This window comes from Peromyscus eremicus, chromosome 3, assembly GCF_949786415.1.
Source record: "Peromyscus eremicus chromosome 3, PerEre_H2_v1, whole genome shotgun sequence".
Taxonomy (NCBI): Eukaryota; Metazoa; Chordata; class Mammalia; order Rodentia; family Cricetidae; genus Peromyscus; species Peromyscus eremicus.
Window position 1 is genome coordinate 103,859,970 of NC_081418.1, and position 12,941 is coordinate 103,872,910.

The 12,941-nt window shown below is 51.7% G+C and overlaps 1 protein-coding gene across 1 annotated transcript in view; it reads left to right on the forward strand.

Annotated features, from left to right (window-relative positions):
• The first annotated feature begins 4,732 nt into the window (after window positions 1-4,732).
• Window positions 4,733-12,941, forward strand: part of Fgd5 (FYVE, RhoGEF and PH domain containing 5) — a 93,959-nt gene continuing 85,750 nt past the window's right edge. Inside the window, exon 1 of the mRNA XM_059258224.1 lies at window positions 4,733-7,350. Within this exon, the coding sequence (XP_059114207.1) occupies window positions 4,841-7,350 (2,510 nt within the window). The 5' untranslated portion in view covers window positions 4,733-4,840. The remainder of the gene's footprint in view (window positions 7,351-12,941) is intronic.

Consider the following 12,941-nt stretch of genomic DNA (forward strand, 5'->3'; position numbering starts at 1 on the left):
CTCAGTCTCCTTTGCTGATCAGGGGCCCTGGGACTCCTTCCTGGACTTCTCCCTGTCCATGACTTCCATCGCATTCCACCTTGTCCACCTCTAACAGGCCTGCCCCGGGAGCCCAGAGCCCATTGGATATCTCCACAAGGTGTGTGAAAAGTAACTCACTTGGACTTGTGCACACTGAAACCCTGGGTCTTCCGTCCCAGCCCTGGCCTTCTTGGCTGTTGCAACTTTACCCTTCTAGGTGCTCAGGGTTAAACTTCAGCACGATCTGGGAACTTTTCTCTCTTCCACACCATGTCCGTTCCATGCATACATCCCCCCTCTCAGTTCTGTTTCATCATTGAAATCGGATTCCTTGTTGTCCCTGCCTGGTCCAGGCTCCATCACTACTGCTTGAAGGACCTCGAGAACCCCTTTTCTAGACTCTTCCATCCTTCACCCCTCCCATCCATTTCAGCATGTTTAGCCTGCATGTACGGGTCCTCATGCTTAAGCCCTGCTGTTCACCCTGCTCCTTAAGCCCTTGGAGAAAAAGCCGGAGTATCCCCAAGCCTCATCTCCGCCCCCCCCCCCCCCAACTTCCATTGTTCCCTTCCCAAAGTTCTGGCTTTCCTCCCGTCTCCTGGATACATTAATGAGTCCCAGCTTCTCCCTTCTTCTCTACAACTTTAATGTCCCCTCAGTGAGACCAGAGGGGTTTGTTGGTACATCTAGAGACTCTAGACTAGGGCCCCACACAGGATAGGAGGACAGTAAATATTACCTTATGGAACCGGAGTAGAGAAAATTGAGTGGGAACAGATTGGAGTCATATAGTCGCACTCTATACGCTGTGGTCAGACCCAGACCCTGCCTTTGACACACACTTCACCTGACAAGCTGCTCCTAGTTTCTCTGTCTTAGTTTCCATGGATTTTACCCTTCTCACTGACACTGGGGGCCCCTGGGGCTCCACTGTAGGGGAAATGCTCTGTGGGAAACGAAGAGGCAGAGGGTTGGGTGGCTGGACTTGGAAGTATGAAATCTTGGTTCTCTCCAGGGCTGATCTGCATCCACTGAGTGACCTCACACCAGCCAACTGCCAGTGAGTGGCAAGACAAAGTGTCTTTGGGGCCAGCATCTCTTGGTCTCTGAGGGGACATGCAGAAGCACTGTGGCTTCATTCAGCGCTGGCGCAGGAGTGAAAAAAATGCCGTGTGCTTGTCACTCCTTGGGCTCCTATGCAGAAGGCATTTTCTTGCAGGACCACGCCTCAGACCCTACCACAACCTTTCTCAAGGCACAGGCGCCCGCAGATCAATAGCTTGATTGGATGAAGGATGGGTTGGGAATGGGGGCAATGCAGCCGGGGTGACAGTCATTTTTCACAGCTTGTCTGTTCCTCGGTCATGTCTCATGGTGGCCCATGTGAAATGCCACCTGTTAAGGATGAGAAATGAGAGTCCCTACCCCTGAAGAATAAGTCACACCAACATCTGGCACTTGATGTTGTGAGCTGGCAGCTGCTATCAGGTAGTATACTGGATATGGCTGGACTCATGATAGAAGGGTGAGGGGGGCGGGGAGGATGCCCCCACCCCACAGCAACAGGTACTCCTGTGCGAGCAGTTTTTCTCATGCAAATGCCGACAAGATTTTTTTTTTTTTTTTCTAAAGTAGAAATCATCTAGGCTTGATAACTTGGTAGTTCTGACACCTGGGCAGGACTGGAGATTGATGTGGATGACCTAGGGGTAGTTGGAGTTGGTGAAATTTGGTGAGGTCTTTGATAGTGGTGTCTTTTTTCTCTTTCTTGCCTTCAGCCTCTTCCTGTACCCTGTACTAGGGAGCAGACTACCCATTAGACACTTTTGAGCATCACAGGGTCTGTGCAGTCTTGAATGTACCACCCTGTCCTCCGAATGATAGGGTCCTGACATTTGTGGATCATGATACTGACTTTGGCTCCAGATATCCTGGCATTGAGGTGCCCATGGACAGGGCCACAGAGTGGTCCAAGTCAGAGCTTAGTTGCCAGTGCTGAGCCCCAGGCCTGTGGCTGGTGAATGGAGATACTCTATTCCATTTCAAGGTCATCTAGTGAAAAAAGAACGCCAACTAGCTCATTCAAAATGACTGTAGATACCCCTTAATTTACAATGGACTTACATCCCCATAAAGTCATCGTAAGTCAGAAATACCCTGTCAGAAGTGCATGTCCCACACTTAGTCTCCCAACCATGCTAGCTCAACTGTGCTCAGAACCCTTGCCTTTGCCTGTAGCTGGGTTGAATCATCCCCCACAAAAACCACTTAATACTTACAACCTCACTAGATACTGTATTGGAAGTGAGACACAGAGGATTTTTTTCAAACCACCATAAAGTACAATTGTTAGGTTGAACTTTACTCAAATAATAATATTTGTGTGTGTGTGTGTGTGTGTGTGTGTGTGTGTGTGTGTGTAAATCAGAGGACAACCTCAGGTGTCATTCCTCAGGTGCCGTCCCTCAGGCGCCATCTAGCTTGTCTTTTGAGCCAGGATCTCTCACTGACATAAACTGACAAGAAGGCCAAGCTTGCTGGCCAATGAATCCCAGAGATCCACCTGTCTCTACCTCCTCGGAGCTTCGATCCCAAGCTCACACCGCCAACATCTGGCTTCTTTTTCTTAATGTGAATTCTGGGGATCTAACTTGGGTCTTCATGCTTGCGTGGCAAGCACTATATCAGCAGGGCTATCTCCCCAGGCCCCCACTTTTTTGGAGACAGGTCTTATGTAACTGGCCTTGAACTCCTGATCCTTCTGCCTCTCAAGTTCCGAGATTATGCCCTGTGATGTTTGGATATATGGAGCTGAGTAAAATATAGTGTGTTTTTATTGTTGTTGCTGGTACTTTGTTTTTGAGACAGGGTTTCACTATGTAACCTTGTTGTTGCTGTTACTTTGTTTTTGAGACAGGGTTTCACTATGTAACATTGTGGGGCCTGGAACTCTATATAGACCAGGCCAGCTTTCAACGGATGGATCTACCTGCCTTTGAGCACTGGTATTAAAGGTGTGCACCACTATGTCCACCTGGGCAAATTAGAATGTGAAAATGACTTTCACATCCTTTTTTTTAAAGATGAGGTTTCTCTGTGTTATCCAAGCTGGATGCTGTACTCTTGGGCTCAAATGATCTTCCTGCCTTAGGTTCTTGAGTAGATGGGGTTCTGGGGATGGGTCCCCACACCTGACATTTATTTTATAATACGGCTGTGAGAAGATTAAAAATATCTATGGGGCTGGGCACGGTGTCACACACCTGTAATCTCAGACTCAGGAGACTGAGGCAGGAGGATCGTGAGTTTGAGGCCAGCCTAGGCTATATAGGAAGGCTTTCATATGTATCACGTATATCTATCACATGTAATGACAAATGTGGTCCTTGATTAGAGCTGCTGGTAGTAGCTGCTATAAGTGGGCTCCAGTGCTGAGGGAGAGCCTTGTTTGCTGAGAGAACCCCAGTCCTCTGCTACATCTGCGTCAGGAGCCAGACTGGCATCTGGAGCTGCTGTCACACCTAGACCTCAGCAAGGATAGACGGAAGATGAGGCCTGAAAAGTTCATTTTGCTGAAGTATAGATTGAGATGTGAGGACCAGACAAGGAGGCCTGGGAAGCAGGCCCTGCTAGTTGCTCAGGAGAGACACAGGACCTGGACCTCGGAAGCTGTGCCATTGGTCTGTTTCTTGTCTTAACATGTCACATATCATTCTTCAAAACAGGGCTTCACCTTCTCCCAGAGGCTCCCAATCATGACAGTTATTCCTGGCTAATTCCTGATGTGTGTGTCCTCTGCACATATCTTTTATCTACCCGTCTGCAGGCCTCAGCATCCTTGAGGGATATAGACTTTTGCAGCTACCCATGTTGGTACATACCATTTCCTTTCTTCCATGATATTTGGAGGTGCTGGATGGACATTCTGGAAACATGCAAACTTTCTCAGTCAAAGCTCACAACAGAGTCTTATGTCTTTAGTGGGTCATTCTTGGAGGGATGAAATAATGGCTATTCAGCCATAGCATCCCAAGGGGCTACAGCTCTCTCTGTTCTTCTAACTCCCCAATGGATTCTCTGCTGGAGCCCATGAAAGCCCCTCATCTGTAGTGCTAGCTACTTGGTTAGGGTGCTGATGAATACCAGCTCTGTGAGGACCCTAGGGACCTAGATGTCCAGTTCATCTTTTTCTCATAATGGCAGGACACACAGAGATCATTCAATAAGTAGTTTTTGGTGAATGAATGAAAAGATCTTGGCACATTGTTCAAGGCTCACAGGATTTCGTTCAGCTGGTTTCTTGTTAGCTGAACTGTGGCGAAAGCTCTGTTCCCCCACTCACAGAATGAACTAAGTGTCAGGGATTTTCTGGCTTTCAGATAGGGTCTCATGTAGCCCAGGCTGGCCTTGAACTTTTGATCCCCTAGCCTCTACCTCTCCAGTGCTAGAATTATAGGCTTATAGGGTGCTGAGGATCAAACAGGGCTTCCTGCACGCTAGGCAAGCACCTATTAAGGAGGCTACATCCCTAGCCCCGTTAAAGGATTTCGAGGATGTGGTAGAAGAAATGAAAGTCTGAGACAAGCCACAGAGCTGGGAACTTTCCTCCCTCCTCCCTTCACCAGGCTGTGGAAAAAGAGGCTGAGTAGAATTTAATTGTGTGTTTGTTTGTTTTTTTTTTCCTTTTCTTTGTTTTCACCTTTTAGATTCACCCAAACCACCAGTTGCTCCCAAGCCAAAGGTTACCACCAGTCCTTCTTCGCCAGCAGCCAAGTTTCCCCCCTCACCTAGGCCTGACAGTTTCCCCAGTCCCAACTCCATGTCCAGGGGCCCCAAACCTCCCATCGCTCCCAAGCCTAGGCTGGCTGGCCCCAGTGAGTTCGGAGCTGGTGTGCACCTGAGCAACAGCCTCAGCAAATGCAGCAATGGGAGGCTGCTCTGTGAGGACCGGGGCCTGTATGATGGCCACCACTCCACCCTGAACTGCTCTGAGTCGGAGACTGATGAGGAGTACATCATGGTCCCCCGGGCTCCACAGAGAGAGGATGCTCCCAGGGATGGGGCTACTGGGGAGCAGGGCTTGGAGGAGGAAGTCCAAGAGCATGGTGCAGAGCAGATGGGGACTGAGGGGGACCTGGCAGTCCCAGATGAAGAGGCACCAAGCAGAGACAGTGAGGAAGACATGAGCCACACTCTGGAGGGTGAAGAAGACTGTGATCACGATCCAGAGAGAGATGAGACCCCAACACCCCCAGATGAAGAGATGCTAAGCAGAGACCGTGAGGGAGGTGAGGAGGACTGTGACCAGGGCCCAGGTGTGGAGGAGCAGCCCATGAATGAGGAGGAGGAGGAGGAGGAGCACGTGTACAACCTTGATGATAGGGACCCCCCGGATGCAGAGGAGCCTTCCCACACAGAGATCCTTCTCACACATGTCTGCTCTGAGTCTCTTGGAGTTCCCTGTTGGGAGCCAGGGCCCCCTGAGACTCCTGGGGAGCCTAACCAGTACACTGGACAGGACACAGAGGATGCCAGCGTGGGGTCCCCTGAAAATGGGGAGGTGCCCCCAGATGTCCAGGAGCAAGAGGTGGCACCTGACAGCCCTGAGGTCTTTGAGGAGGACTGTGAAGATGCTGCCGAAGGTGGGAGCCAGGTAGACCAGGAGGAACCACCCACTTGCGATGAGGAAGCCTACAACAGAGAAACTGCCGCAGCCACCATGCCGGTGGGGGAGGACCCTGGAGAGAGTGGAGACCCAGCGCAGGAGGACCCTGCTGAAGAGAACTGCCAGATCATACCCTTTGAGAGCGACAGCGTGGAGGAGGATTTCGTATCCACACTCCCAGAAAGTCCCTATGAACTCTTCCCGACTGAGAGCACTTCCTTCTGCAATGACATCTATTCCCTTTCGGAGTCAGCCAAGGGGCAGGAGCCAGTGCATGAGGTCTGCACAGAGGAGGTTCCTGGTACTGACCCTTCACCCAACCAGCACGATTCCCTGCACGATGGAGCTGGAGAGGCACCCCCTGTCCCTGACGTAGTGGTTGTGCCAGAGGATGAGGATGCTGTGGATGATGCACTCAGCAGTCCCTACGTGATGGGAGTTGGCTTGCTGAGCCTTGGAGAGGGAACACAGTCAGACACTCAGGCTGCCTCAGGCACTCGGAGTGGGTACAGTGCATGGGAGGAAGGGGACTCTGAGGGTGGCCTGGTCCCAGTGGATAGGAAGAATATTGCCACAAGGGCCCGGCCCCACTCTGGGAAGGTAGCTGGTCATGTTCCAGAAACCGTTCTAGAAGAAACAGGAGCAGAAGGCTGTTCATCAACTGTGGGCACCAGAGACACCAGTGAGGAGGTGAGAAAAATGGCTATTTTGCCAGAGGGGAAGCCCCCTGAGTCTGGCCGTGCCTTGCCAGCCAAGCCCAGAGCATTCACTCTATACCCAAGGTCCTTCTCCGTGGAGGGCCGTGAGAGTCCCCTGTCCATGTTCCGGGAGCCAGAGGGGGCTGGGCTGGACAGCCATCGAGTGAGGAGGAAAGAAGACAATCTCTCTCTGCCAGGCGCCATTGGCTCCTCTGGCAGCTTCTCACAGCGCAGCCATCTGCCTTCCAGTGGCACCTCCACGCCGTCCTCCGTGGTTGACATCCCGCCCCCTTTCGACCTGGCCTGCATCACGAAGAAACCCATCACTAAGAGCTCACCTTCACTCCTGATAGATGGCGACACGCTGGACAAGGCCTCCAAGAAGAAGAAGTCCTCCTTCAAACGCCTCCTGGAGCTGACGTTCAGGAAGAAGACGGAGAGCAAGGGGCACATGGACATGAACCTGTCCTCTTCCAGGTCCTCCTCCGAGTCCAGCTACCACGGCCCGGCCAGGGTCCTGGAACTCGACCGCAGGAGCCTCAGCAACTCACCCCAGCTCAAGTGTCGCACTGGGAAGGTCCGGGCCTCTGACTCCCCTGCCTCCCTCATCTTCTACAGGGACGGCAAGAGGAAAGGCGTCCCCTTCAGCAGGACGGTGTCCAGGGTGGAGTCCTTCGAAGATCGCTCCCGGCCGCCCTTTCTGCCCCTGCCGCTCACCAAGCCACGGTCCATTTCATTTCCCAATGCTGACACTTCGGACTATGAGAACATTCCAGCCATGAACTCGGATTACGAGAACATCCAGATCCCGCCTCGCAGGCCGGCGCGGGCTGGGACTCTCACAAAGCTGTTTGAAGAGCAGAGTCGAGCCCTGTCCACTGCAAATGAAAATGATGGCTATGTGGACATGAGCAGCTTCAACGCCTTCGAGAGCAAGCAACAGAGCTCAGAGCAGGAAGCCGAGAGGTATGTGAGGGACAGGTCCTTTCTCAGAGTGTGGGCCTAACTGCTGGAGGCAGCTGAGGTACGGGGGTGGGATGGACATGCTTTGTAGGCTCTGCTGCTTCTTAGCTGTGTGACTTGGGGTGAGTGGCTCTACCTCCCTGAACCACTGTCGCTTCACCTGCGAAATGGGGCTCATGTTTCTCACACTAGCATGTTAGATTACAATATAAAACTGCTAATTATTAAGGGGACAGTTCTCATGTCTAAGGGAGATTGCTTACACACACACACACACACACACACACACACACACACACACACACACACACAAAGCAACTAAGAGAGAAGGTTCTGGAAGCTTGCCAAACTAAATATCTTTCACCATCAGGAAAATACCCTAATTGATTGATACCTTCTTATTGTGTACACATAGAACTAGAAAAGACAATTTATTTAAACTGTCCAAAGAGCTCACAGCGCCTCGAGCTGAATTTCTTAATAGAAGTCTTGAAGAGGTATACCTAAGCTGATTTAAAAAAAAAAAAAAAAAAAAAAAATCCCGGATCACTTTGAAAGCGGGAGTGGAATACTGTGGATATCAAACAATAGCGGGGTTTTCTGCCTCCCTTCCCTCTAGCTGAAAACCGCTCCCTTAGCCTACCTGGGTTGGCTGCAGCTTCCACAGGACACACTTTACCCTGTGTGCTTGCATCCCTGCGGGGGGGCCCTGATCTGAGTCATCAACAGTCCCCATGGTTCAGTTTAATCGAGGAGCCCCAGGGTTCTTTCTTATGTGGGGGACTAAACCTGCCTGCCTGCCTGCCTGTCTGGTGACTGCTGCCAGGAGTGTCTGGGGAGCTGCAAGGGAACTAGAAAGAGACATGGCTGCTGCTGGCCTGGAGTAGACAGGCAAGATTTACCAGCTTCATCCTCAGGAGTAGTCCATGTGGTCCCCGCATGGGTTCCCTCTCCTCCCAGGCTGAATGAGGGCTCTATCAGTTCTTTCTGCGACATGGAGGAGGTTTGTTTACAGGAATGACACTAGACACCAGCCCTGGAGAGGGACTGGGTTTAATGTGGAGAGTGAGAGGGGTAGAAACTGGACCTGACTGGTCTATTTTGTTAATGATTATCACATGGCCCCGACTAGGTCCAGCCCTGTTTCCACCTCTTAGCACTGGAGAAAACGAGTTGGAAAGACAAAATCTTCAGGTGAAACATGCAGTTCCCCAGCTAGCTGGTTCCTGACTTTCCCTGGCCTCTGGGATCTCACCACTTCCCAGCATTCGCCTGGGCTGTGAATAATAGGAAGTTTGTTTTGCTTTGTCTCTTTGTGTAGCGCTGGCTGTCCTGGAACTCACTATGTAGGTCACACTGGTCTCGAACTCAGAGATCTGCCTGTCTCTGTCTCCTGGGTGCTGGGATTAAAGGCCTGCGCCACCACTGCCTGTTTGTAACTGAGGCAAAAGCTGTCCCCCGTTTCCTACCCCTACCCTGTTCACATCACCTCTTCACTTGAGGCAGATGAGTTGGTTGATTTCATTTTTGGGGTGACAGCCTTTCAAAGATTAAGATACACTTCCGTGAAATCACAATTTTATTGTTGAAGAAGGTTTGCGACATCACTGAGTCCTGCTATGGAAGGGAAAGGCTGAGGGTCTGAGAGGAAAAGGGACGCGCCTAAGATCTCACAACACGTTTGGGAGGAATCTGACTTCTTCATTCTTGACTTAAGAATTTGCAGTGAGTTATGCCAAGGGGAGCTGGGTTGGGTTGTTCAGAACCCCACAGGTAGCTCCTTCCCCTTAACTGTGTATGATGGATGCCTCATGGGGTCGTGCAGTACACGGGCGCTTGGCCATATGCAAAGGGCCATTGCCGCCTTCTGTACCTTCTCCTCCCCCAGACAGAAAAGGAATAACAGGGAATAAAGTATGCAAGGAAATGCTAACGGTACTGGGTGTTGGCTGTCCACTGGTCAGGCTCTGTGCTGGCTGCTTTTCTTGTTGGCTTACATCTGAGACTGCAGCCAGGGCCTGGCCTGAAGGGTTCTGAACTATCCTATTCTGAACTGCAGGAGCATTCCAGCCCCCTCGGCTACTGCCCCGCCAGGGCCCTGACTGGGTGACTCCCAATGCTAGTCAGTCAGAGAGCTTAATTCTCTTCACTTCCTGTTGGGAGACAGATGAAAACAGAGGAGAAAATCCCTGCCCCAGGCACAGCGGGCCTGGGCAGGTGTGGGCCCGGGATGGTGTGGGGCTTCACCTGCATGGGTGTTGTGAGTGAGGCAGAGGCCATAGGAACACAGCTGGGTGCCTGGGGTTGGAGAGCAGATGAGGCAGGTGGAGGAGAGGCACTTCCTCCTGCCTTGTTTAGAGCGAGGGTCAGAAACCGAGTCGTTGCTGAGAGCTCTGAAAGTAGACAGGACAGAGCCTCTGCAGATGCATCCTGACCAAGGTCCCGGAATGAGCTGTGTGCTTAGGAAATGGCTGTGGGTCCCATTTGCCTCTGTCCAGGGGGGATGTTCTTGTCCAGGTCAGCTCATCTTCACCTCAAAAGGGGATGAAGGAAACTTGGTGTGACTGTGGAGGGGAGGGTGGAGTGAATGTACCCATGACTATAAATAGAAAGTACTTGTGAAAATTAGATAAAAGAAAAATAAATTAACTTAGGAGCAATCTGGCTTGAGATTGTTACTTGTCCAGCTCTGAACTTCAGGCCTAGTTTCTGAATCAGGTGGAGGCTGGCTCTGACCACTCAGACTCGACTTAACCATAGTCAGAGGGGTCAGAGCACTTGGAAGGTACTGGGACCTGTCACCTAGAAGCCAAGCTGCTTTCCATAGAAAGTGTGTTCCTCCAAGAAACCAGGCTGACCTGGACATGGCTTTAGACCTGCAGCTGGCACGGCCTGGGCCAGGGGAGATGGGAAAGTTTCCTCTCTGCAGTTGCTTCTTTCCGGCTCCCAAGCACAGACAGTGTTTGAGCAGGGAAGTGATAGGAGTCCCTTGTTATTTCACCAAGTACAAGTGGGCATTTGTAACGGACTTTCCCAGCTCTTAATTTGAAATGTATCCCCGATGGATACATTTTTTTCCTGAATAGACTCTCTTTCTAACAAGATGCTGTGTGACCTCAGCAGTCAGGAGTCTCTGTTGGGGACGTACATCTTTCCCACAGGACCTGTGGTTCACAAGCTAGGAACTAAGCTGGCTTTCTCTGGTGACATGGGACTTTTGAGCCTGGAAAAGAACTGGTCCTTTGTTAAGTGACCAGTCTGAGATTACAGTCCCAGATGCTTTTCTATACCCTCAGAGGCCGATATGACCCAACATGCGGCCTGGTACCTTATCCTAAACGCCCCATTTCAGCCTGCCTGGTCTTTCTGCTTCTTGTGTGTTGAAGAGCTAGCTGGCTTCCTTCAGCCTTGTGCCTCAGAACAGGTTGCTGTGTGCCTGTGTGTCATGTGTCCTCAAGGTTTACTGTGGAAATATTCAAGTCACTCCAAAGCTCCAAGTTTGACAGTGACTGTCCTTGTGCCCACTCCCTAGGTCCTGCAGCACCCTTGCTGTGCTGTTGGCTGCTCTTCTCCCTCTGTCCGTCTGTCACACAGTGTTCCGCTCTGGGGACACTGATCTGTCCACACAGATACCCGGGAGTTGCTGCTATGCATATAGACTTCTCAACCACGCCATCCTGTTTCCGCGGCCCTCCTGGTACTAGTCAGCCTCCTAACATTGAGTCTGAATCACAGTCAAGTGATCTGCAAGCGTTTGCTGTTAAGTGGTGGAGAATCAAGGTCAAGTCTTGTGGATGGAGGATTTGGACTTGATTCCAGAGAGATGCTGCATCTGGGAGGGAGGATCAGGGTCCTTCCCCATGGATGTGGCTCTCTATCTCTCTCTCTCCCTCCTCTTTTCTGCCTATGTATGCCTTGGTGCTCAGATTTCTATTGCAAGGTCGGAGACTGGGGAACTTTGGCCACATAGTGTAGTGTTATCTCCTCTGGTGCTCCCAGGAAGGCCCAGGGCTGCAGATAGCAGCCTGGCAGGACTAATCTAACACTGTCAGCAGCACTGTCTCTGACACCAATGCCGAGACCAGGGGTCATGATTTCATACTTGCGCTGGAGCCAGTGCCTGTTACCATGGCGATGGCCAGAGCTGGGCTATATCCTGTAGCATGCAATTAGGGTGCAATCACCAGATCCCACTTTCTGATGGGAAGACTGAGGCTTGTTGAACTAACACTGAATGTCCTCCGTCACATAGAGAGTAAGTGGCCAAACCAGAATTGGAACCCAGGCCCGCCTGACTCTCCATTCTGGGCTGTTTCTGCTGCCATTTGTTTTCCATAGTGAGAAGGCCACACTCTGGTGTTGCTAACCTGACACCTGCTGAAGGGCTCCCTGCAGGGGAGAGGGTGCTCCTCCGGCCCCGTTCCCAGTGGTACCCTTGTTCGGTGACCTGGAGGACTCCAGGGGATGCAGAAAAGGGATGTGCTTTCCTGTCTGATGGCCCATGGGACTGTGGTGCCTCTGGCAGCTACTCTGTAGACACTGGTGATGTGCTAATGATGTGCCCAGACATCCTTCCTTGCTCCAGACCGTGGTGGGGACCCTTGGCCTCTGGTGGCCACCTGTGCCCGAGGGACAACCAGGAGCTCTGGCTTTGGAGCCTGCCACCTGCAGGGGGTCTTCCTGATCACTGGGGGAGTTTTAGGAGCAGAGTCTGTGTGTTTGTGCCTGCAAAGAGAGTCATGGGACTTCTGAGGGAAAAGGCTCAATTTACTCTGCTTCGCCTGTCACAGGGAGCTCCAGTCACACTCCATGTGGATGAGGAGGCTTGGGACAACCAGGGAGGGCCTGCCTTGACTAGCTAGTGGTACCCATGTGAGAAGCAAGATGTTCCGTACTAGACCCAAGGCTAAGTAATATGCAGGAGAAAGGTGGATCAGGCAAAAGGAGGAACTTGAAGGATAGCACGGAACAGTGAGATTTCCACATATGGACAGAGGAGAGAACAGTCAAGACACATCAGACTCCCTGGAAACAACTCGTTTCCACTCAGAAGCAGCCTCAAGGCCTCTGTTCTGGAAAACACTTACCTTGATGGTGGACATGGAGAATGCATAGAGGTGGTTGAAAGGATCAAACTCACATGTGTGCTTTCTCTAACGTCCAGTTCCTATAGGGCTCAGTGGGGTCACCCTATTACAGACACCTGGGAGACCCTAGTCCCTTCAGCTCTGTCCAGGTTGTGGGGTAAAGCCTGCCCTCAGTGCCTGTGGTATAACTGGCAGAGGGACACTTGGAGGCTGGGGGATCCACTCCCGGAAGAACAGCCTGTACCTGGGGAGCCATCAGGTGGCTCTGGGTAGAGAAGTAGGATGGTGATGGACATAGGAGGTCTGGGGGAAAGCGGAGCCTGGCCCTGAGTCTGGAGGGCCAAGGATGTGGCTGTGAGGTGGGATGTCAGGTGTGTGGGACCGCTGAGGATACCTCTAAGACAGGCTGTATCTGTGAGCACCTCTGGGCACAGGAAGGCCACGGTGGGCTTCATGCAGGACGTCGGCGCTTTGTTGTCGAGTAGGGCCTGGAGGAAAGGGACAGCA